This window comes from Petromyzon marinus, chromosome 24 (genome assembly GCF_048934315.1).
Source record: "Petromyzon marinus isolate PM22_M1 ecotype Great Lakes invasive population chromosome 24, UKy_Petmar_22M1.pri1.0, whole genome shotgun sequence".
Lineage (NCBI taxonomy): Eukaryota > Metazoa > Chordata > Hyperoartia > Petromyzontiformes > Petromyzontidae > Petromyzon > Petromyzon marinus.
In genome coordinates this window covers 8,060,416-8,086,015 of record NC_133690.1, presented here as the reverse complement: position 1 = coordinate 8,086,015, position 25,600 = coordinate 8,060,416, and the positions used below count along the sequence as shown (strand labels likewise).

Below are 25,600 nucleotides of genomic sequence, written 5' to 3'. Positions count from 1 at the left end.
CAAAAATGTTATAAATTGATTTGCAATTTAATTAGGGAAATAAGTATTTGACCCCTCTGCAAAACATGACTTAGTACTTGGTGGCAACACCCTTGTTGGCAAGCACAGAGGTCAGACGTTTCTTGTAGTTGGCCACCAGGTTTGCACACATCTCAGGAGGGATTTTGTCCCACTCCTCTTTGCAGATATTCTCCAAGTCATTAAGGTTTCGAGGCTGACGTTTGGCAACTCGAACCTTCAGCTCCATCCACAGATTTTCTATGGGATTAAGGTCTGCAGACTGGCTAGGCCACTCCAGGACCTTAATGTGCTTCTTCTTGAGCCACTCCTTTGTTGCCTTGGCCGTGTGTTTTGGGTCATTGTCATGCTGGAATACCCATCCACGACCCATTTTCAATGCCCTGGCTGAGGGAAGGAGGTTCTCACCCAAGATGTGACGGTACATGGCCCCGTCCATCGTCCCTTTGATGCGGTGAAGTTGTCCTGTCCCCTTAGCAGAAAAACACCCCCAAAGCATGTTTCCACCTCCATGTTTGACGGTGGGGATGGTGTTCTTGGGGTCCTAGGCAACATTCCTCCTCCTCCAAACACGGCGAGTTGAGTTGATGCCAAAGAGCTCCATTTTGGTCTCATCTGACCACAACACTTTCATCCAGTTGTGCTCTGAATCATTCAGATGTTCATTGGCAAACTTCAGACGGGCATGTATATGTGCTTTCTTGAACAGGGGGACCTTGCGGGCGCTGCAGGATTTCAGTCCTTCACGGCGTAGTGTGTTACCAATTGTTTTCTTGGTGACTATGGTCGCAGCTGCCTTGATCATTGAGAAGATCCTCCCGTGTAGTTCTGGGCTGATTCCTCACCGTTCTCATGATCATTGCAACTCCACGAGATGAGATCTTGCATGGAGCCCCAGGCCGAGGGAGATTGACATTTCCTTTGTGTTTCTTTCATTTGCGAATAATTGCACCAACTGTTGTCACCTTCTCACCAAGCTGCTTGGCAATGGTCTTGTAGCACATTCCAGCCTTGTGTAGGTCTACAATGTTGTCCCTGACATCCTTGGAGAGCTCTTTGGTCTTGGCCATGGTGGAGTGTTTGGAATCTGATTGATTGATTGCTTCTGTGGACAGGTGCCTTTTATACAGGTAACAAGCTGAGATTAGGAGCACTCCCTTTAAGAGTGTGCTCCTAATCTCAGCTCGTTACCTATATAAAAGACACCTGGGAGCCAGAAATCTTTCTGATTGAGAGGTGGTCAAATACTCATTTCCCTCATTAAAATGCAAATCAATTTATAACATTTTTGACATGAGTTTTGCTGGATTTTGTTGTTATTCTGTCTCTCACTGTTCAAATAAACCTACCATTACAATTATAGACTGATCATTTCTTTGTCCGTGGGCAAATGTACAAAATCAGCAGGGGATCAAATACTTTTTTCCCTCACTGTAGGTGCTACTCTCTTGTTTCAACACCCATGTGTTTGACGATTACCGGACTGATGCAGTCTGTAGACCGGTGCACCTGCGAACGCCGAATTACGCGCACACTTTTCGCCGGATGGCGTTGAATTTCTTCTGTTTTTATTACTGTAGTTATTAGTCATAAAAATGTTTTATATACGTGGAGTATTTTCATTGTTAAAGTTGTATGCAGTGTTGAACCTCTTTAGCACTGTACGTAGCCAACCGTGCTTATCAGAGGTTGGAAATAATGCACCGTGTATAATATTTGACACTGAAATCAAGAATAGCTACTTTTGTTTTGCCATGCACATGGTGCCGATCGCAGGACTGGATACAGCTTTTGGAGCGGTTTTGCCGGTTTCACCGGATCAGCGCGGAACCGCCGGATAATGTTGGAAGCCGGATAATCGCGCCTTGGATAATTAATCGATGTTCAACTCTGCTTGTTTATTAATAAAGGGAATCCTCACCGAGTCTGAAGACTATCCAGAAGGAAGCACCTGCTTAAGGGGTTATGGATAATTAACTATTGAGTGTGTGGGAGCAGGGAACAAAGTTCCTGGTGAAAACCCACACTTACATGGAGATAATAACCCTCAAGTGTCCGCACGGAAGGATCAGAACCCAATTGTCCACCGCAGCAAAGTCACCCGCACCTCCGATTAGCACGGTTGGCTACGTGCGGTTGCTGAAGAAGTTCAACGCACGCGCGTACATTCATGCGACGATGGCAGCCGTCACCATCGGCGGTGGCGTGGCGGTGGCGGGATGGGCGCTAACGCGGCGGGCCTGAGTTTGTTGTTGTGCGTTCTGGCTGGAGCAGCAGGGGCCCTGGGTGTACGAGCTCTTCTCCATCATGGTGCACTCGGGTAGCGCGGCCGGCGGCCACTACTACGCGTATATCAAGTCATTCAGCGACGGCCAGTGGTACAGCTTCAACGACCAGCACGTCAACAGGGTGAGCGCTCTCGCCGTCACGACGCGCACGAAACCGCTGTCAGAGGGAGAGAAGAGGAGTTTTGCCGCGTGTCGGCCCTGAGCTGCCACCGTTGGGAGCTTGGGTTTGAATCCAACTGTCGCCCACCTGTGGCGAGACATTTTTCCCCATGTGTAGCGAGGTGATGGTTTTTGGCCTGGTCACCAATAACTGAACAAAAGATGTCCATCAAATGGCATTTGTTTTTTTTTCCACTTCACTAGGCAAATTTTGTTTGTCCTGTGACAAATTCTGCCATAGCACGGCTCTCTCCAGTGCGTTGTCAGGTTGCACCGTGTGTTGTTCGGCATCATGTCCGACGACGTTTCACCCCACGCGACTGCTGAATCCGGTTCCTCAACGAGCTTCCAGCACGTGGAGCGAAACGTCGGATATTGCGCCGAAGTGGCATGCGGTAGAGAACGCGGAGACATGTCGGAGAGCTGCAACAGCACAGCCCGCGAACACCTCCGCAGTAGTTCTGTGAGATCGCTCTCCGAGAGGCTTTTCTGGTTCTTGTGTTGAATTATGTTTTATTAAATAGTTTCAAGTTGAAATGTCTTCATATCATGATCGCATGATGCCAATTGTGCACCCTTCGAATATGATTAGGAGAATAAATTGCGCAGAAAAATTAAGAGGCCTCCCCTTCATGACCATAGAAAAAAAAAAACGGTTTGGGTAATTTCCATCCGTATCAGTGGTGTGTAATGTACACACCTTCCCTACTATTTTGTGATCCCAAAATACCCTCTATGGCTGTCACTCATCCTTTTACGCCCCTGCCATCTAAATCACACCTCCGATTAGCACGGTTGGCTGCATACAGTGTGAAAGAAGTTCAACATACATACAGATAATTATATTCCGTCGCCGTTTTGTAAGCCACGTGAAGCACCCTTGAGTTGAAGGACGCTCTATATAAATATATAATTACACTAGATTGAATATCCCTCTCTAAAAAAACACTGTCACAGTTGCCGATTTCCCACCCGTCATCTCTTCGGCCCATCCGTGTTGTGCGTTGCAGATCACTCAGGACGACATCAGGAAGACATACGGGGGAGCGACGGGGAACCGCAGCTACTACTCCAGCACATTCAGCAGGTGGGTCCCGCTCTGAAGCCCCCCCCTACCCCAGCCATCGCAGCACCACTGAAGCATGGTTGGCTACGTACGGCGCGAAAAGTTCAACGTACATACATACAGAGAAGGGTCTCCGCTCGAAGGAGCTCAAGAGAGTATTTTGGCCTACAAGTCTATGCTGGCCAGATGTTGCGGAAGAGGTGGGAAAACCCACACTTGAACCCACCACACGTGAAGTGCAACATGCACTTTTGGTTTTTAAGCAGGTAAGGCCCCACTGAGCTATGTTGCTCTTTTTTTTGTTAGAAACGACCTGGCCACAAATGATAGCTCAACGAAATGGCATATCTCATGTACATTTTAAGCAGCCAAATACTCCTAAACGCACGTTGATTCTAAATGTGGAGGGAAAAACCGGAGGACCTGGTTGAAAAATCCACACGAGCACGGGGAGAACGTGCAAAATTCAAATATACAGGCGTCTGGGTTAGGATCGAACCCACGACCTCTTGTATACCAGGCAAGGTAGTTAACATCTTGAGTTGATCCGTCTGCCAAGGAGAAGGTGATGTAAATGATTGGACTAGCCAAAGACTAGTACCAGCAGTGTCAAAATCGTCTTTTGTGGAGGAGGCTCGTAAAGGATGCTGCTGGGGAATTGGAGGCAGTTGCCCTCCAACAACAGCGGAGGGCATAGCAGTGACACTCTCAACAACGAACAAAGCGCTGGGCGGCTGAAATGCAGCAAGTTGGCATAGTAGGGTTAACAGCTGGTGCATCTGCAAGTCATCTTAGTCAACCCATGGTACCTGGGTCTGTCCCGTGACCTCCTCCTGTCCACGAGCCTTTGACACTTCGCATGGCCTTAATGGTGCACCTAGCTTGGCACAAGCGTCGAGGTGGCATCACTGCCACATAAGTGACGAATGGCGGCTGTTGTTGTTGTTGAATATAAGAAAGTAAATAATAGCGTTTTTCCTTTTGTTTGTGTTGCAGCTCTACCAATGCATACATGCTCATCTACCGGCAAATACAACCATCCAAGAACGCGAGTGAGTACACAAGCAACTCTGTGGCATTGCTTGTGCTGAAGGAATTCTTTTCTACGATATAGTCCCGAGACTCGTCGAGACTCCTGGATAAATACAACATGTTATTTATTCAATTTACGTCGGCCGTACGGTGCCCCACTAATTGGAGTCTGACTGACGCTGTGGTGGACGCAGAGTTCATGGAGGTGACGAACTTCCCGCAGCACATCCACCACCTAATGAACGGGGAGAAGGAGCGCGAGGAGAACGAGAAGAGGCAGCGCGAGATTGAGAGGAACACCTGCAAGGTACCGCAGTGCTGCTCTGCGGCTCTGCTGTGTGTGCCATGGTGGCGAGATGTTAATTACCTCGCTCGGTATACAGGAGTTCGTGAGCTCAATCCCAACCCTGATGATGCATGTATATTTGGAGTTTTGCATGTTCTCCACATGATCGAGTGGATTTTTCTCCGGGTCCTCCGGTGTTTTTTCCTCCACATTTAGAAAGAATGCGATTTGAGGATTTGGCTCCTATAAATTTCTACTTGATAAGCGACTTCATTGAGCCATCATTTATGGCCAGTTCGCTTCTCAAAAAGAGCTATATAGCTCAGTGGGCCTTGCCTGGTAAAATCTTTTTTTTATATATGTAGTTTTATTTATAGTTTAGTGTGCGGCTACCGGGAAGTTCATGTGTAGCCACCTGCCCAGAGCGCTGGCTCGTGTGAATCTCTACGTGGATTTTGCAGTCACCTGCCACGCAACACTACACACAATCGGTGATATTTCTGAAATCGTCACCATCATCATCATCATCCTTGTCATCAACCATAATCACTTGACTGCTGGATGAAGCCCTCTCACAGTGCTGCGATGTAGCGATTCACTTGGCGGTCCTGCACGTGCGTGAGCTGATTTCATCACTCCATCGACCGCGGGCCACCTTCCCATCTCACCACCTGCCATCTAATACAGATTTAAATCTCCTTAAGTGGGGCGTGGGGGGGGGGGGGGGCAGGGGGCATATAAACTCGTGATGCAACATCTCCCCCGACTTTGTAATTGTACAGCGTCGGAGAGAAATCCGATATCACGACTGTCAATTTCATCAAACAAAATGCACGCCGTATCGGAGCTGCCCCATTGCTGCCGTTGTGTACGAAGTCACCGCTGGGTGTTTGCGATCCTGCAGATCAAGCTCTTCTGCTTACACCCGGTGAAGAACACCATGGTGGAGAGCAAGCTGGAGGTGCATAAGGATCGCACGCTGGAGCAGGCCACCCACCTGGCACACAAGGCAAGGCTCCCCCCCCGCGCTGCCTTTCCGAGCTGTGTTCACCGTTTTCTCGTTCTGAGACGGCTGCCCGTTGCAGGGTGTAGTAGGGGGGTGTCCTGTTCGCCGCCGAATCTCGGAACGCCACGAGTGACTCGGCGTTACTTTTTTTATTTTGAGAGGCGTAGCGCCATTATTTTTAAAGGCTTTGTATTCACCGCAGGGAACCGCAGCAACACGGCTGAACTCTACCATGGCTCGCGCCAAACTGTGGCACACGCCCTCCCATATGGCCTTGTGGGAGGCTCGGTACTGATAAAGTAAGTTTATTCAGAATTGGAAGAAAAACCAGGATTGGAAGAAAAACTGATGACGCACACGTACACGTACGTCATCAGTTTTTCATCGGATTGTGAAAGGGTTAATGAGCCACACAGGCTGTAAGTTTTTTTTGCCAAAAATTTTAAGGGTAAAGGTGCAGCCCTGCTTATTACTTGCTTTTGTGCCACTGCTGGCCCAAAGGGCTTCCACGAAAGGGAGCTCAGAAGAACCCTTCTAGATAACATTTTGGCCTACTCTTCCACGCTGGCAACATGCATCTTGGAAGAGGTGGCCCACAGCCCCCAAGGGATACAACGCAGCCACAAATGCAAACGCGTCGCCCGTTCCTCACCGAGTCGCCCGTTCCTCACCGAGTCGCCCGTTCCTCACCGAGTCGCCCGTTCCTCACCGAGTCGCCCGTTCCTCACCGAGTCGCCCGTTCCTCACCGAGTCGCCCGTTCCTCACCGAGTCGCCCGTTCCTCACCGAGTCGCCCGTTCCTCACCGAGTCGCCCGTTCCTCACCGAGTCGCCCGTTCCTCGGCACGTCGCCCGTTCCTCACCGAGTCGCCCGTTCCTCACCGAGTCGCCCGTTCCTCACCGAGTCGCCCGTTCCTCACCGAGTCGCCCGTTCCTCACCGAGTCGCCCGTTCCTCACCGAGTCGCCCGTTCCTCACCGAGTCACTCATTCCTCACCGAGTCACTCATTCCTCACCGAGTCGCCCGTTCCTCACCGAGTCACTCATTCCTCACCGAGTCACTCATTCCTCACCGAGTCGCCCGTTCCTCACCGAGTCACTCATTCCTCACCGAGTCACTCATTCCTCACCGAGTCGCCCGTTCCTCACCGAGTCACTCATTCCTCACCGAGTCACTCATTCCTCACCGAGTCGCCCGTTCCTCACCGAGTCACTCATTCCTCACCGAGTCACTCATTCCTCACCGAGTCGCCCGTTCCTCACCGAGTCGGCCGTTCCTCACCGAGTCGCCCGTTCCTCACCGAGTCGCCCGTTCCTCACCGAGTCGCCCGTTCCTCACCGAGTCGCCCGTTCCTCACCGAGTCGCCCGTTCCTCACCGATTCGCCCGTTCCTCACCGAGTCGCCCGTTCCTCACCGAGTCGCCCGTTCCTCACCGAGTCGCCCATTCCTCACCGAGTCGCCCGTTCCTCACCGAGTCGCCCGTTCCTCACCGAGTCGCCCGTTCCTCACCGAGTCGCCCATTCCTCACCGAGTCGCCCGTTCCTCACCGAGTCACTCATTCCTCACCGAGTCACCCATTCCTCACCGAGTCGCCCGTTCCTCACCGAGTCGCCCGTTCCTCACCGAGTCGCCCGTTCCTCACCGAGTCGCCCGTTCCTCACCGAGTCGCCCGTTCCTCACCGAGTCGCCCGTTCCTCACCGAGTCGCCCGTTCCTCACCGAGTCGCCCGTTCCTCACCGAGTCGCCCGTTCCTCACCGAGTCGCCCGTTCCTCACCGAGTCGCCCGTTCCTCACCGAGTCGCCCGTTCCTCACCGAGTCGCCCGTTCCTCACCGAGTCGCCCGTTCCTCACCGAGTCGCCCGTTCCTCACCGAGTCACTCATTCCTCACCGAGTCGCCCGTTCCTCACCGAGTCACTCATTCCTCACCGAGTCACTCATTCCTCACAGAGTCGCCCGTTCCTCACCGAGTCACTCATTCCTCACCGAGTCACTCATTCCTCACCGAGTCGCCCGTTCCTCACCGAGTCACTCATTCCTCACCGAGTCACTCATTCCTCACCGAGTCGCCCGTTCCTCACCGAGTCACTCATTCCTCACCGAGTCACTCATTCCTCACCGAGTCGCCCGTTCCTCACCGAGTCGGCCGTTCCTCACCGAGTCGCCCGTTCCTCACCGAGTCGCCCGTTCCTCACCGAGTCGCCCGTTCCTCACCGAGTCGCCCGTTCCTCACCGAGTCGCCCGTTCCTCACCGATTCGCCCTTTCCTCACCGAGTCGCCCGTTCCTCACCGAGTCGCCCGTTCCTCACCGAGTCGCCCATTCCTCACCGAGTCGCCCGTTCCTCACCGAGTCGCCCGTTCCTCACCGAGTCGCCCGTTCCTCACCGAGTCGCCCATTCCTCACCGAGTCGCCCGTTCCTCACCGAGTCACTCATTCCTCACCGAGTCACTCATTCCTCACCGAGTCGCCCGTTCCTCACCGAGTCGGCCGTTCCTCACCGAGTCGCCCGTTCCTCACCGAGTCGCCCGTTCCTCACCGAGTCGCCCGTTCCTCACCGAGTCGCCCGTTCCTCACCGAGTCGCCCGTTCCTCACCGAGTCGCCCGTTCCTCACCGAGTCGCCCGTTCCTCACCGAGTCGCCCGTTCCTCACCGAGTCGCCCGTTCCTCACCGAGTCGCCCGTTCCTCACCGAGTCGCCCGTTCCTCACCGAGTCGCCCGTTCCTCACCCAGTCGCCCGTTCCTCACCGAGTCGCCCGTTCCTCACCGAGTCGCCCGTTCCTCACCGAGTCGCCCGTTCCTCACCGAGTCGCCCGTTCCTCACCGAGTCGCCCGTTCCTCACCGAGTCGCCCGTTCCTCACCGAGTCGCCCGTTCCTCACCGAGTCGCCCGTTCCTCACCGAGTCGCCCGTTCCTCACCGAGTCGCGCGTTCCTCACCGAGTCGCCCGTTCCTCACCGAGTCGCCCGTTCCTCACCGAGTCGCCCGTTCCTCACCGAGTCGCCCGTTCCTCACCGAGTCGCCCGTTCCTCACCGAGTCGCCCGTTCCTCACCGAGTCGCCCGTTCCTCACCGAGTCGCCCGTTCCTCACCGAGTCGCCCGTTCCTCACCGAGTCGCCCGTTCCTCACCGAGTCGCCCGTTCCTCACCGAGTCGCCCGTTCCTCACCGAGTCGCCCGTTCCTCACCGAGTCGCCCGTTCCTCACCGAGTCGCCCGTTCCTCACCGAGTCGCCCGTTCCTCACCGAGTCGCCCGTTCCTCACCGAGTCACTCGTTCCTCACCGAGTCGCCCGTTCCTCACCGAGTCACTCATTCCTCACCGAGTCACTCATTCCTCACCGAGTCGCCCGTTCCTCACCGAGTCACTCATTCCTCACCGAGTCACTCATTCCTCACCGAGTCACTCATTCCTCACCGAGTCGCCCGTTCCTCACCGAGTCACTCATTCCTCACCGAGTCACTCATTCCTCACCGAGTCGCCCGTTCCTCACCGAGTCACTCATTCCTCACCGAGTCACTCATTCCTCACCGAGTCGCCCGTTCCTCACCGAGTCGGCCGTTCCTCACCGAGTCGCCCGTTCCTCACCGAGTCGCCCGTTCCTCACCGAGTCGCCCGTTCCTCACCGAGTCGCCCGTTCCTCACCGAGTCGCCCGTTCCTCACCGATTCGCCCTTTCCTCACCGAGTCGCCCGTTCCTCACCGAGTCGCCCGTTCCTCACCGAGTCGCCCATTCCTCACCGAGTCGCCCGTTCCTCACCGAGTCGCCCGTTCCTCACCGAGTCGCCCGTTCCTCACCGAGTCGCCCATTCCTCACCGAGTCGCCCGTTCCTCACCGAGTCACTCATTCCTCACCGAGTCACTCATTCCTCACCGAGTCGCCCGTTCCTCACCGAGTCGGCCGTTCCTCACCGAGTCGCCCGTTCCTCACCGAGTCGCCCGTTCCTCACCGAGTCGCCCGTTCCTCACCGAGTCGCCCGTTCCTCACCGAGTCGCCCGTTCCTCACCGAGTCGCCCGTTCCTCACCGAGTCGCCCGTTCCTCACCGAGTCGCCCGTTCCTCACCGAGTCGCCCGTTCCTCACCGAGTCGCCCGTTCCTCACCGAGTCGCCCGTTCCTCACCGAGTCGCCCGTTCCTCACCGAGTCGCCCGTTCCTCACCCAGTCGCCCGTTCCTCACCGAGTCGCCCGTTCCTCACCGAGTCGCCCGTTCCTCACCGAGTCGCCCGTTCCTCACCGAGTCGCCCGTTCCTCACCGAGTCGCCCGTTCCTCACCGAGTCGCCCGTTCCTCACCGAGTCGCCCGTTCCTCACCGAGTCGCCCGTTCCTCACCGAGTCGCGCGTTCCTCACCGAGTCGCGCGTTCCTCACCGAGTCGCCCGTTCCTCACCGAGTCGCCCGTTCCTCACCGAGTCGCCCGTTCCTTACCGAGTCGCCCGTTCCTCACCGAGTCGCCCGTTCCTCACCGAGTCGCCCGTTCCTCACCGAGTCGCCCGTTCCTCACCGAGTCGCCCGTTCCTCACCGAGTCGCCCGTTCCTCACCGAGTCGCCCGTTCCTCACCGAGTCGCCCGTTCCTCACCGAGTCGCCCGTTCCTCACCGAGTCGCCCGTTCCTCACCGAGTCGCCCGTTCCTCACCGAGTCGCCCGTTCCTCACCGAGTCGCCCGTTCCTCACCGAGTCGCCCGTTCCTCACCGAGTCGCCCGTTCCTCACCGAGTCGCCCGTTCCTCACCGAGTCGCCCGTTCCTCACCGAGTCGCCTGTTCCTCACCGAGTCGCCCGTTCCTCACCGAGTCGCCCGTTCCTCACCGAGTCGCCCGTTCCTCACCGAGTCGCCCGTTCCTCACCGAGTCGCCCGTTCCTCACCGAGTCGCCCGTTCCTCACCGAGTCGCCCGTTCCTCACCGAGTCGCCCGTTCCTCACCGAGTCGCCCGTTCCTCACCGAGTCGCCCGTTCCTCACCGAGTCGCCCGTTCCTCACCGAGTCGCCCGTTCCTCACCGAGTCGCCCGTTCCTCACCGAGTCGCCCGTTCCTCACCGAGTCGCCCGTTCCTCACCGAGTCGCCCGTTCCTCACCGAGTCGCCCGTTCCTCACCGAGTCGCCCGTTCCTCACCGAGTCGCCCGTTCCTCACCGAGTCGCCCGTTCCTCACCGAGTCGCCCGTTCCTCACCGAGTCGCCCGTTCCTCACCGAGTCGCCCGTTCCTCACCGAGTCGCCCGTTCCTCACCGAGTCGCCGTTCCTCACCGAGTCGCCCGTTCCTCACCGAGTCGCCCGTTCCTCACCGAGTCGCCCGTTCCTCACCGAGTCGCCCGTTCCTCACCGAGTCGCCCGTTCCTCACCGAGTCGCCCGTTCCTCACCGAGTCGCCCGTTCCTCACCGAGTCGCCCGTTCCTCACCGAGTCGCCCGTTCCTCACCGAGTCGCCCGTTCCTCACCGATTCGCCCGTTCCTCACCGATTCGCCCGTTCCTCACCGAGTCGCCCGTTCCTCACCGAGTCGCCCGTTCCTCACCGAGTCGCCCGTTCCTCACCGAGTCGCCCGTTCCTCACCGAGTCGCCCGTTCCTCACCGAGTCGCCCGTTCCTCACCGAGTCGCCCGTTCCTCACCGAGTCGCCCGTTCCTCACCGAGTCGCCCGTTCCTCACCGAGTCGCCCGTTCCTCACCGAGTCGCCCGTTCCTCACCGAGTCGCCCGTTCCTCACCGAGTCGCCCGTTCCTCACCGAGTCGCCCGTTCCTCACCGAGTCGCCCGTTCCTCACCGAGTCGCCCGTTCCTCACCGAGTCGCCCGTTCCTCACCGAGTCGCCCGTTCCTCACCGAGTCGCCCGTTCCTCACCGAGTCGCCCGTTCCTCACCGAGTCGCCCGTTCCTCACCGAGTCGCCCGTTCCTCACCGAGTCGCCCGTTCCTCACCGAGTCGCCCGTTCCTCACCGAGTCGCCCGTTTCCTCACCGAGTCGCCCGTTCCTCACCGAGTCGCCCGTTCCTCACCGAGTCGCCCGTTCCTCACCGAGTCGCCCGTTCCTCACCGAGTCGCCCGTTCCTCACCGAGTCGCCCGTTCCTCACCGAGTCGCCCGTTCCTCACCGAGTCGCCCGTTCCTCACCGAGTCGCCCGTTCCTCACCGAGTCGCCCGTTCCTCACCGAGTCGCCCGTTCCTCACCGAGTCGCCCGTTCCTCACCGAGTCGCCCGTTCCTCACCGAGTCGCCCGTTCCTCACCGAGTCGCCCGTTCCTCACCGAGTCGCCCGTTCCTCACCGAGTCGCCCGTTCCTCACCGAGTCGCCCGTTCCTCACCGAGTCGCCCGTTCCTCACCGAGTCGCCCGTTCCTCACCGAGTCGCCCGTTCCTCACCGAGTCGCCCGTTCCTCACCGAGTCGCCCGTTCCTCACCGAGTCGCCCGTTCCTCACCGAGTCGCCCGTTCCTCACCGAGTCGCCCGTTCCTCACCGAGTCGCCCGTTCCTCACCGAGTCGCCCGTTCCTCACCGAGTCGCCCGTTCCTCACCGAGTCGCCCGTTCCTCACCGAGTCGCCCGTTCCTCACCGAGTCGCCCGTTCCTCACCGAGTCGCCCGTTCCTCACCGAGTCGCCCGTTCCTCACCGAGTCGCCCGTTCCTCACCGAGTCGCCCGTTCCTCACCGAGTCGCCCGTTCCTCACCGAGTCGCCCGTTCCTCACCGAGTCGCCCGTTCCTCACCGAGTCGCCCGTTCCTCACCGAGTCGCCCGTTCCTCACCGAGTCGCCCGTTCCTCACCGAGTCGCCCGTTCCTCACCGAGTCGCCCGTTCCTCACCGAGTCGCCCGTTCCTCACCGAGTCGCCCATTCCTCGGCACGTCGCCCGTTCCTCGGCACGTCGCCCGTTCCTCACCGAGTCGCCCGTTCCTCACCGAGTCGCCCGTTCCTCACCGAGTCGCCCGTTCCTCACCGAGTCGCCCGTTCCTCACCGAGTCGCCCGTTCCTCACCGAGTCGCCCGTTCCTCACCGAGTCGCCCGTTCCTCACCGAGTCGCCCGTTCCTCACCGAGTCGCCCGTTCCTCACCGATTCGCCCGTTCCTCACCGAGTCGCCCGTTCCTCACCGAGTCGCCCGTTCCTCACCGATTCGCCCGTTCCTCACCGATTCGCCCGTTCCTCACCGAGTCGCCCGTTCCTCACCGAGTCGCCCGTTCCTCACCGAGTCGCCCGTTCCTCACCGAGTCGCCCGTTCCTCACCGAGTCGCCCGTTCCTCACCGAGTCGCCCGTTCCTCACCGAGTCGCCCGTTCCTCACCGATTCGCCCGTTCCTCACCGAGTCGCCCGTTCCTCCACCGAGTCGCCCGTTCCTCACCGATTCGCCCGTTCCTCACCGATTCGCCCGTTCCTCACCGAGTCGCCCGTTCCTCACCGAGTCGCCCGTTCCTCACCGAGTCGCCCGTTCCTCACCGAGTCGCCCGTTCCTCACCGAGTCGCCCGTTCCTCACCGAGTCGCCCGTTCCTCACCGAGTCGCCCGTTCCTCACCGAGTCGCCCGTTCCTCACCGAGTCGCCCGTTCCTCACCGAGTCGCCCGTTCCTCACCGAGTCGCCCGTTCCTCACCGAGTCGCCCGTTCCTCACCGAGTCGCCCGTTCCTCACCGAGTCGCCCGTTCCTCACCGAGTCGCCCGTTCCTCACCGAGTCGCCCGTTCCTCACCGAGTCGCCCGTTCCTCACCGAGTCGCCCGTTCCTCACCGAGTCGCCCGTTCCTCACCGAGTCGCCCGTTCCTCACCGAGTCGCCCGTTCCTCACCGAGTCGCCCGTTCCTCACCGAGTCGCCCGTTCCTCACCGAGTCGCCCGTTCCTCACCGAGTCGCCCGTTCCTCACCGAGTCGCCCGTTCCTCACCGAGTCGCCCGTTCCTCACCGAGTCGCCCGTTCCTCACCGAGTCGCCCGTTCCTCACCGAGTCGCCCGTTCCTCACCGAGTCGCCCGTTCCTCACCGAGTCGCCCGTTCCTCACCGAGTCGCCCGTTCCTCACCGAGTCGCCCGTTCCTCACCGAGTCGCCCGTTCCTCACCGAGTCGCCCGTTCCTCACCGAGTCGCCCGTTCCTCACCGAGTCGCCCGTTCCTCACCGAGTCGCCCGTTCCTCACCGAGTCGCCCGTTCCTCACCGAGTCGCCCGTTCCTCACCGAGTCGCCCGTTCCTCACCGAGTCGCCCGTTCCTCACCGAGTCGCCCGTTCCTCACCGAGTCGCCCGTTCCTCACCGAGTCGCCCGTTCCTCACCGAGTCGCCCGTTCCTCACCGAGTCGCCCGTTCCTCACCGAGTCGCCCGTTCCTCACCGAGTCGCCCGTTCCTCACCGAGTCGCCCGTTCCTCACCGAGTCGCCCGTTCCTCACCGAGTCGCCCGTTCCTCACCGAGTCGCCCGTTCCTCACCGAGTCGCCCGTTCCTCACCGAGTCGCCCGTTCCTCACCGAGTCGCCCGTTCCTCACCGAGTCGCCCGTTCCTCACCGAGTCGCCCGTTCCTCACCGAGTCGCCCGTTCCTCACCGAGTCGCCCGTTCCTCACCGAGTCGCCCGTTCCTCACCGAGTCGCCCGTTCCTCACCGAGTCGCCCGTTCCTCACCGAGTCGCCCGTTCCTCACCGAGTCGCCCGTTCCTCACCGAGTCGCCCGTTCCTCACCGAGTCGCCCGTTCCTCACCGAGTCGCCCGTTCCTCACCGAGTCGCCCGTTCCTCACCGAGTCGCCCGTTCCTCACCGAGTCGCCCGTTCCTCACCGAGTCGCCCGTTCCTCACCGAGTCGCCCGTTCCTCACCGAGTCGCCCGTTCCTCACCGAGTCGCCCGTTCCTCACCGAGTCGCCCGTTCCTCACCGAGTCGCCCGTTCCTCACCGAGTCGCCCGTTCCTCACCGAGTCGCCCGTTCCTCACCGAGTCGCCCGTTCCTCACCGAGTCGCCCGTTCCTCACCGAGTCGCCCGTTCCTCACCGAGTCGCCCGTTCCTCACCGAGTCGCCCGTTCCTCACCGAGTCGCCCGTTCCTCACCGAGTCGCCCGTTCCTCACCGAGTCGCCCGTTCCTCACCGAGTCGCCCGTTCCTCACCGAGTCGCCCGTTCCTCACCGAGTCGCCCGTTCCTCACCGAGTCGCCCGTTCCTCACCGAGTCGCCCGTTCCTCACCGAGTCGCCCGTTCCTCACCGAGTCGCCCGTTCCTCACCGAGTCGCCCGTTCCTCACCGAGTCGCCCGTTCCTCACCGAGTCGCCCGTTCCTCACCGAGTCGCCCGTTCCTCACCGAGTCGCCCGTTCCTCACCGAGTCGCCCGTTCCTCACCGAGTCGCCCGTTCCTCACCGAGTCGCCCGTTCCTCACCGAGTCGCCCGTTCCTCACCGAGTCGCCCGTTCCTCACCGATTCGCCCGTTCCTCACCGAGTCGCCCGTTCCTCACCGAGTCGCCCGTTCCTCACCGAGTCGCCCGTTCCTCACCGAGTCGCCCGTTCCTCACCGAGTCGCCCGTTCCTCACCGAGTCGCCCGTTCCTCACCGAGTCGCCCGTTCCTCACCGAGTCGCCCGTTCCTCACCGAGTCGCCCGTTCCTCACCGAGTCGCCCGTTCCTCACCGAGTCGCCCGTTCCTCACCGAGTCGCCCGTTCCTCACCGAGTCGCCCGTTCCTCACCGAGTCGCCCGTTCCTCACCGAGTCGCCCGTTCCTCACCGAGTCGCCCGTTCCTCACCGAGTCGCCCGTTCCTCACCGAGTCGCCCGTTCCTCACCGAGTCGCCCGTTCCTCACCGAGTCGCCCGTTCCTCACCGAGTCGCCCGTTCCTCACCGAGTCGCCCGTTCCTCACCGAGTCGCCCGTTCCTCACCGAGTCGCCCGTTCCTCACCGAGTCGCCCGTTCCTCACCGAGTCGCGCGTTCCTCACCGAGTCGCCCGTTCCTCACCGAGTCGCCCGTTCCTCACCGAGTCGCCCGTTCCTCACCGAGTCGCCCGTTCCTCACCGAGTCGCCCGTTCCTCACCGAGTCGCCCGTTCCTCACCGAGTCGCCCGTTCCTCACCGAGTCGCCCGTTCCTCACCGAGTCGCCCGTTCCTCACCGAGTCGCCCGTTCCTCACCGAGTCGCCCGTTCCTCACCGAGTCGCCCGTTCCTCACCGAGTCGCCCGTTCCTCACCGAGTCGCCCGTTCCTCACCGAGTCGCCCGTTCCTCACCGAGTCGCCCGTTCCTCACCGAGTCGCCCGTTCCTCACCGAGTCGCCCGTTCCTCACCGAGTCGCCCGTTCCTCACCGAGTCGCCCGTTCCTCACCGAGTCGCCCGTTCCTCACCGAGTCGCCCGTTCCTCACCGAGTCGCCCGTTCCTCACCGAGTCGCCCGTTCCTCACCGAGTCGCCCGTTCCTCACCGAGTCGCCCGTTCCTCACCGAGTCGCCCGTTCCTCACCGAGTCGCCCGTTCCTCACCGAGTCGCCCGTTCCTCACCGAGTCGCCCGTTCCTCACCGAGTCGCCCGTTCCTCACCGAGTCGCCCGTTCCTCACCGAGTCGCCCGTTCCTCACCGAGTCGCCCGTTCCTCACCGAGTCGCCCGTTCCTCACCGAGTCGCCCGTTCCTCACCGAGTCGCCCGTTCCTCACCGAGTCGCCCGTTCCTCACCGAGTCGCCCGTTCCTCACCGAGTCGCCCGTTCCTCACCGAGTCGCCCGTTCCTCACCGAGTCGCCCGTTCCTCACCGAGTCGCCCGTTCCTCACCGAGTCGCCCGTTCCTCACCGAGTCGCCCGTTCCTCACCGAGTCGCCCGTTCCTCACCGAGTCGCCCGTTCCTCACCGAGTCGCCCGTTCCTCACCGAGTCGCCCGTTCCTCACCGAGTCGCCCGTTCCTCACCGAGTCGCCCGTTCCTCACCGAGTCGCCCGTTCCTCACCGAGTCGCCCGTTCCTCACCGAGTCGCCCGTTCCTCACCGAGTCGCCCGTTCCTCACCGAGTCGCCCGTTCCTCACCGAGTCGCCCGTTCCTCACCGAGTCGCCCGTTCCTCACCGAGTCGCCCGTTCCTCACCGAGTCGCCCGTTCCTCACCGAGTCGCCCGTTCCTCACCGAGTCGCCCGTTCCTCACCGAGTCGCCCGTTCCTCACCGAGTCGCCCGTTCCTCACCGAGTCGCCCGTTCCTCACCGAGTCGCCCGTTCCTCACCGAGTCGCCCGTTCCTCACCGAGTCGCCCGTTCCTCACCGAGTCGCCCGTTCCTCACCGAGTCGCCCGTTCCTCACCGAGTCGCGCGTTCCTCACCGAGTCGCCCGTTCCTCACCGAGTCGCCCGTTCCTCACCGAGTCGCCCGTTCCTCACCGAGTCGCCCGTTCCTCACCGAGTCGCCCGTTCCTCACCGAGTCGCCCGTTCCTCACCGAGTCGCCCGTTCCTCACCGAGTCGCCCGTTCCTCACCGAGTCGCCCGTTCCTCACCGAGTCGCCCGTTCCTCACCGAGTCGCCCGTTCCTCACCGAGTCGCCCGTTCCTCACCGAGTCGCCCGTTCCTCACCGAGTCGCCCGTTCCTCACCGAGTCGCCCGTTCCTCACCGAGTCGCCCGTTCCTCACCGAGTCGCCCGTTCCTCACCGAGTCGCCCGTTCCTCACCGAGTCGCCCGTTCCTCACCGAGTCGCCCGTTCCTCACCGAGTCGCCCGTTCCTCACCGAGTCGCCCGTTCCTCACCGAGTCGCCCGTTCCTCACCGAGTCGCCCGTTCCTCACCGAGTCGCCCGTTCCTCACCGAGTCGCCCGTTCCTCACCGAGTCGCCCGTTCCTCACCGAGTCGCCCGTTCCTCACCGAGTCGCCCGTTCCTCACCGAGTCGCCCGTTCCTCACCGAGTCGCCCGTTCCTCACCGAGTCGCCCGTTCCTCGGCACGTCGCCCGTTCCTCGGCACGTCGCCCGTTCCTCACCGAGTCGCCCGTTCCTCACCGAGTCGCCCGTTCCTCACCGAGTCGCCCGTTCCTCACCGAGTCGCCCGTTCCTCACCGAGTCGCCCGTTCCTCACCGATTCGCCCGTTCCTCACCGAGTCGCCCGTTCCTCACCGAGTCGCCCGTTCCTCACCGAGTCGCCCGTTCCTCACCGAGTCGCCCGTTCCTCACCGAGTCGCCCGTTCCTCACCGAGTCGCCCGTTCCTCACCGAGTCGCCCGTTCCTCACCGAGTCGCCCGTTCCTCACCGAGTCGCCCGTTCCTCACCGAGTCGCCCGTTCCTCACCGAGTCGCCCGTTCCTCACCGAGTCGCCCGTTCCTCACCGAGTCGCTCGTTCCTCACCGACTCACTCGTTCCTCACCGGTTCGCCCGTTCTTCCCCGAGTGGCCCGTTCCGCATCGCGTACTCCCCTCCCCCCACACCGCGCCCTCACGCCGCAGCGTTGCCGCCGCAGCTGCTGGATCTGGATGACGTGCTTCCCGTGGAGCGCTGCCGGCTCGTCAAGTACGACGAGTTCCACGACTCGCTGGAGCGCTCGTACGAGGGCGAGGAGGGCACCCAGATGGGGACGCTGCTCGGCGGCGTCAAGTCCTCCTACGTGTTCGATCTGCTGCTCGAAACCCGGCGGGAGGACCAAGACTTCCAGCCTTACAAGCCCGGAGGTGCTCCTTCCGTCCGCGTGCCCCCCCCCCCCCCCCCCCCCCAAACGTCACGGTTGCTTATGCGCCGGAGACGATCTTCCCAAGAAGTCTAAACTAAAACTGAAAACTATTTTTTATTTCCCCAGGTAAGGACCTGCTGAGCTGCGTAGCTCTTTTTCAGAAGCGACCTGGCCACAAATGATAACCCGACGAAGTGGCTTATCGTTGGAAATGTACAGTAGCCACATCCTCTTAAGCGTCACTGACGCATGCAACTCTCCGACCCTGCAGACCGTCTCTGCCCGCCCGCATTTGCGCGAGTCGGTGATCGATAAGTGACAGCAGTTCTTCTGAGCTGGTGGTCTGAGTAAGGCTGAGAGCTTTTGTAGATGCAACGTCCGCGCACCTATGTGTGTTTTTGAATCTTGAATGTTTTGTCACCTGCACTAATTTGTACTTGCATGCTTTGTTTTTCTTGATTTTATTTAGTTGTATTCATGTTGAATTGCTTAACTTCTCCCTACTTTTTGTTGTTGTTGTTGTTGCTGCACTGTTTGTTGTTTTAACTTTGTTGACCCCCTGCCCCTACTGGACATTTGTGAAAAATAACTTCATAGCTCATCGGGATACCTCCACGATTAACACAGATTCTGATCCTGAATGATTCTGTTGTCGTGGGATTTCTCATCATGTGCAGACTTTTGGAAGACCTGCGAAGCTTACCACCCTCGAGATAGCCCTGCTCTCTAAGAATGGCATAAATACTTAATGTACTCTTTTTTAATCTTTGTTTTTTTTCGGTAAAGTCACGTATAAATAAGAAATAATAAAATAACATTATTGTTAGTGTCAGCCTTCATGTAGACCCCAATGAGTCTCGCTTCCTTGGAGAAAACCCACACGTTAAACCAGGACTTGTGTTAACTCTCTGAATAAAAGAGAATGATGGTAATAATCGTCAACAAAGGTTTATTTTCTACTTGTCGACTATGACTGGACGCACGAGAATCAAGTGCGACGATGACTACCTACAATTGCTACCCCCACCATAGGCCTAAGCGTGGCTGCGACGACACAAAATTAACGAGTCTCAATGAAGATGCAGACTTAAATAACTTAGTAATTTTATTAGGGACTGCAGCGACTGTAGAATTATGGCATTGGTTATTGGCTGTATATGTATTGAAACAATTACTGAGTTCACTGATTGGATGCCATAATAATATTGGAGGGGTAGGGGGGGTTAGCAGTGGGGTGGAATTGACCGCCCCACACTCCAACGTCCAATAACTGAAAGTTGATTTAAAGCTTTCGTGACTGCAGGGATTCATATTCTTGGTTATTATTTTATTATTCTTGGTCCTTTCGGTATTGTTTCCCTTCTACGTGACTTTTTCCGAAAGAACCAAGAATCTAACTGAAAGTTGGTTAAACGTTGGACTGCGTTAAGAAACCAGACTAAGGGAATTGACTAAATTAAATCCACACGCTCAAGACTAGACGAAGACTACAACTGAAGTAAGACATGCCAACTAACTTAACGCCGTTTCATAAACTTGCGGTACTGCCCGCCGCCTGGACTTTTTTGACAAGCCCAGAAAATGAGGGAATCTCACCGCGTCACGATGAATTGTGCGCGATACACCAATCCCGTCTTCTGATCGCCGCCAAATTAAACGACGGGGGTTCATCTTTTAGAGCAGCTTGTATCGCCGTGGCTCGCAACTTGCCTGACTTTACACAGTGCTGTGGTGACCCTCTACCCACCCGTCCCCCCACCCCCTCTCCCATCCTGGCAGGTGTGACTGTGAAGGTGCACGTGGTGGACCTGCTCACCGAGGCAGTGTCGCCCGGCGTAAGCATACGAGCCTACCTTAGCCAATCGGTGAGCGAGTTCAAGGCACTCATTGCACAGGTGAGTGGAGCCCTGCGTGAGCCGCGTCGGGTGGGTAGGGCGTCTTGGTAGCACGGATTTAGACGGGTCATTGTGTGGCCTCGCCCCAAAACTCTGTTAAGACTCGTATTGTTTCCTGCGAAAACCTACGAGTTAAGTTATTGCGTGCGATGAGAAGTAAATAAGAGGCCGCAGGTTTTTCACGGATAGATGCGTCAACCATCCGCCACTGTGGCTGAAAAGTTTAATTTAATCGTGGATGCAAGGTGCTTGATCTAGTCTTGTGAGGCACACCTACTCAAACACACTTTACAGCCTCGGTGTGAATACGAAGTAAGAATTGTGCTGTTTGGTGTAAATGTGTCTGCTCAATCCACATCCATGACCACACGTCTGTGTCTTCTTCCGCTCGTGTATCGCAAGAGGTCGTCGTTGTTGTTGCTGCTGCTGCTGCTGCTATTGTTGCTATATGTATGTTGAACTTCTTTTCGCACCGTACGTAGCCAACCGTGCCAATCGGAGGCGCTGTGTTTGCCGCACCTGTTAGTGCCGCCGCCGTCTCAAGATTACCGAGCTGTCCGTGCTTTGCAGGCGACAGGACTGAACGTGGAGGGCATGCGCGTGGTGCTGGAGCGGTACTACAACGACCTTCGCCTCTTGTCCGTGCCTAACAAGTCGCTCAAGTCGGAGGGATTCTTCCGCAGCAACAAGGCGAGACACCCACTTCCCCTTTGGCTCACCGTGGCGTTGTGTTCCTTCGCTGTGAAATACCTCCAAGTGAACGGTGGACCTGCGCAGCTTTCACGTGTCTGCTGAAATTAAAAACTGCCATTGGCCATCTCATGACGGAACGATAAATAGTGGACTGCAGTGAGAGGGGGGGCCGATATTGTCCGACTTATCCTTAGGAATTTACAAAGTTGCCCTGCGACCAGTCTTATATTTTTGCAAGAACAGCCTTTCATTAACATGTTGAGGAGCAAACTCCCTGTTTGGAGTGTGCACTACTGAGACAATCTGTCTTGCAGTTACATTAATGTCTACAGACGCCGGGCAAAATCCTGTCGCGGCTTTACACGTTTTACTGCTAATACAAATACTGTAATTCAATAACATTACGGTGGCATTATGATGGAGTTGGCACGATTACAAGATCGCTATTATGTCCATGATACGGTTAGTAACGTAATTTAACCCTTAAGTGGAGACGCCAAAGGAAAGTGAAGGTTCTGCTGCCTATGGTCTGTTCGGCCCGAGTCGATGTGCCACTGCCAGCTGGTGGACGAGCCAAATTTCTTAAAGCTGATACTGCCTGGGGCAGTATCGATATACACTCTCTGCACCATCCAGTCACAATTTGATATGTCAATTGATAACATTTTGCCCCAGTTTTACTGGCTCTTCTTACTTCCTTGGCATATCTTCTACATGCAGACTCTACAGTGGCTGCAGCATTTCGATAAACTGATCGACGACAACATCTTAGAGGTGCATGTGATTAATGATTGCATGCGTGATTCGATTGCGCCCGTGGCGAGCCCCACGGTTAACGCGACTCGACGACTTCCGCGAGCCGCTGCCGCCACCCCTGGTGGCTGATCCGGCGTCGTGGCGACGCGTTGCCGCCCGCAGGTGTTCGTGGAGAGCTCCGGCTCCCCGGACTCGCAGCTCTCCTTCCCGCAGTCCCTGCTGTGGCGCCTGCTCGACCGGCACGGCAACACCATCCGGCTGCTGGTGGCGCTGCCGGACGGCCCGGCGGCGGCGACGGCGACGCGCGCCGGCGCGGCCGCCGCGGTGGCGGCGGCGGCGGCGGCGGCGGCCGCCGCCGCGGCGGCGGAGGGCCAGGCGGAGCGCGCCGCTCGCGGCCGCGACTCGGAGCGATCCGAGCGCGGCTCGCGCAACCGCGCCGTCGAGGCCATCCTGGAGGAGAGCACGGAGCGGCTGCGCAGCCTCTCGCTGGAGCAGGAGCGGCGCGCCGCCCGCCGGCGGGAGAACGGCGACGCCGACGCGGCCGCCGGGTCCTCCCCTCCCCCGCCACGCCGGGGCGGAGACGGCCTCCGCCCCGGCGTGGCCGACGGCGCGGCGGCTCCGAGCGACGGCGAAATCCGAGGCCGCGTCGGCCCCCCCGATTCGGATTCCGAGACGAACAACGAGCAGAGCGCCGGCTCGCTCTGCGACAGCGACGCCACGACGGGCTCTCCCTCCCAGGACGTCGACTCGTCGGCGTCGGCCGGCAGCCGCGAGAACGAGGACGGCCGCGCCACCCCGCCGGAGGCCGGGCCCGAGTTGGAGCGGGACCCGGACTCGCGGTGCCACTCGGACGAGCGCTCGGACTCGGAGCTCAACAACGAGCGCAGCACGAGCTCGGTGGACAGCGACCTGCTGAGCTCCAGCCACAGCAGCGACACGCTGTGCAACGTGGCGGCGGCGGCCGCGGCGGCCGCGGCGGCGGCCGCCGAGGCGGCGGCCGGGACGCCGTCGGCCGGAACGCACGACGACGACGCGGCCGCCTCCTCGTCGTCGTCGTCTTCGGCGGTCCCGGTTGCCGGGATGGTGCTGCCCAACGGGCTCGACGCGTACACGGGGATCACGAGCAGCCGGCGCTCCAAGTCCCTGGCGGGTGTGGACACGGCCAAAGCCAAGAAGGAGGGGAGGGAGCGCAGAGAGAGGGGCTCGGGCAGTGAGAGCGAGGGCGAGGACGAGGGCAAGGAGAGGGAAGGCGGCGCCGGAGCTGCCCAGGCCTACACGTTCTTTCGTGCAGAGGAAGGCCCCGCGGAGGAGGGGACCGCCGGAGACCGCTTCAGATGTACGGTACCGCACTCGCTTGTGCCGCGCCACGGTGCCGAGATGTTAGCGCCCTCGCCCGGTATGCAGGAGGTCGTGGGTTTGATCCCGACCCTGACGCCTGTTGTATATTTGTATGTTTGCACATTCTGCCAGTGGTCACGTGGATTTTTCTCCTTGTCCTCCGGTCTTTCCCTCCACATTTCGAGTATTTGGCTGCGAGAAAGTTCCATGCGATAAGCGACCTTGTTTAGTTATCATTTGTGGTCCGATCGCTTCTGAAAAACAGCGGTACAGCTCAGTGGGTCTCTCACCGGGTAAAATAAAAAATAGTTGTTTTAATCGTTTAGAATCCTGCTTTTTTGCTGCTGGGGCTGCGCTCGCAATCCAGGGCACAGGTGCTCTTGAACCCCCCCCCCCCCCCCTCTTGTCATGTCGTCGTCGCACAGCTCGAGCATGAAACCCGTACCGCGTGGCTCGTTTGTCGATGGCTCCAAGAGGGTCATGGTTCATGGGTAGTCGCAGCCAGTGAGTGCGGTTAATGCCATCACACCTCACACTCGCACCTCACGCCCTCGCCCCTCGCATGCTTAAGCGATATCCGTTACAAGGCTGCCACTCCGACCTCCACGGTTGCGTGGTGTGGTGGCTGGTAGAACTGAGCAGCAGTCGCCCCCCATCCCAGCATTTATGGATGTCACCATACTTGTGGCGGCTCCTATGCCTTTGAAAATAATACTTGAAATGATGTGTCATCTTGAAAGGTTTGTAGGTAACTTGCCAGAAATGCATGTCGTCAGAACGCAGAGGGATTTGCTGGTTTTGTCAGCCTTCATTTTAGCAGGAAAACTCTGGTCACTTCGACTTTCCCCTGTCTCATCAGCAGTCTTATTTTCTAGCCTTTGGTAGTTGTACTACAGTATTACAGCCGGGCATTAGCTGCCTCTGGTCCGGTTCGGCACCACCTTGGCGAGAAGATGTTATCTCCCTCACCTGGCACGCAGGAGGTCGTGAGTTCGATGGCGGCCATGACGATGCCTATTTTACATTTGGAGTTTGCGTGTTCTATCTCCCCTGTGGTAGTCGCATGGATACTTCTCTGGATAACCTGGATTTGCCCTCCACATTTATTTCGGAATGTACGTTCATATAATATTTGGCTGCGACCATAAATTCCCACGTGTGATGATGATGATGATAATGATGTAAGTCACTTCAACGAGCTGCCGTGTGTTTTACGAGGTGGACTGAAAACGAACTCGGCTCAGTGGGCTTTAGCTTGCAATCAGAAACCTCATACAGATCGAGCAAAACAACAGATCACGCTGCTCTTCGACCCAAACACTCCCCCAGCCATCAAAATGCAAACACAAAACCAATTGGCGACCAGATCATTCTCATATGCAGCACCAACCATCGGGAACAACCTCCCCCGAGGCAATCGGCACGCTCGGACTCCCCATCGTCACCGCATTCAAGTCGACAACAACACGTCTCTGGACGCTTGCATACAACAACTAACTCAAAGCCTAGAACTTACTTTTAATCTTCTATTAAACTGAAAGAGTTGTGTTTGATTATGATTAATGATACGCTTTGGGTTGCTGATTTTGCATGAACCAAAAATAAATCGACTTGACTTGGCGTTAGCTTTTGGTTCGGGTCCGCAAGGCCACGGGAAGCGGTCTGCGGAAGTGTCGCAAACACTGGAAACTTGGAGTGTTTAGTTTTTCTTTTGGTTTTTTTATTGTAACAAAACAACGCAGCACCCCCCCCCCCCCCCCCCAAGTTACAGGACGTTGGGCAAGCATACACGACTGGGCAATATGCCGTTCGCAAGGCACACAAGCCCGACGCGATTGAGCCATTTGAAGAACAGCAGGGGGGAACCAATGGGAGGAGGGGGCGGGGGGGATGCGTTAGAGGAGCCCACTGACTGCCGCATTCACATCGGGGCATCGTGCCGGGTGGGGGGGGAAGTAAGTCGTTAAATAAGGGGAGGGGATGGAGGGAGATTGCGAGCATGCAGGGGAAAGGGAAAGGGGAGGGGGGAGAACTTAGGGTAGTTTTAATAAAAAATGTAAATGTTGTTGGTGCATGGTAGTCTGTGAAAATGTTTGAGGGTTGACAAAGCGACGGGGCTTCGTGCTCGTTTCGGCACGCTTGCAATTCCGTTGGCTGCGTTTTCCAGTGTGCAATGAAACTGTATGCACGCTTGTTTTCTCGCGTGCAAGGGTCCAAAGCGTTCAGCCACGTATCCTTTTGGAGGGATAATGCAACACAGTTCATAATAAAGGTTTTTGGGTTAGATCCCGTTATTTATAAATGTGCCGTAACCCTCCACCACCCGACCACGGCCAAACAGTAAAAAAAAAATGTGTCACGTTTACAAAGGACAAATAGTTCACGACTTTAGCCCACAGGTGTGTTGAAGAGTGAATCAACATCGTTTAAAATTTTGAGTACGACGTTTCGCTGGTAATTACATCCAGCATCATCGGGCTATTTTCCAGAATGGTGAGGCTCTCCTCTTGCTCCCGGTCTTAAATAGAGCAGCAGCAGG

At 58.6% G+C, this 25,600-nt stretch overlaps 1 protein-coding gene across 4 annotated transcripts in view; it reads left to right on the top strand.

The window, feature by feature from the left end:
* Positions 1-25,600, top strand: part of USP47 (ubiquitin specific peptidase 47) — a 91,560-nt gene that overhangs the window by 53,017 nt on the left and 12,943 nt on the right. For all 4 annotated transcript variants that reach the window (XM_032959849.2, XM_032959850.2, XM_032959847.2 and 1 more), the window contains 9 exons: positions 2,293-2,427; positions 3,476-3,552; positions 4,528-4,583; positions 4,758-4,870; positions 5,754-5,858; positions 18,173-18,380; positions 20,159-20,274; positions 20,845-20,964; positions 21,886-23,059. In XM_032959849.2, coding sequence (XP_032815740.2) covers positions 2,293-2,427; positions 3,476-3,552; positions 4,528-4,583; positions 4,758-4,870; positions 5,754-5,858; positions 18,173-18,380; positions 20,159-20,274; positions 20,845-20,964; positions 21,886-23,059 — 2,104 coding nt within the window. The remainder of the gene's footprint in view (positions 1-2,292; positions 2,428-3,475; positions 3,553-4,527; positions 4,584-4,757; positions 4,871-5,753; positions 5,859-18,172; positions 18,381-20,158; positions 20,275-20,844; positions 20,965-21,885; positions 23,060-25,600) is intronic.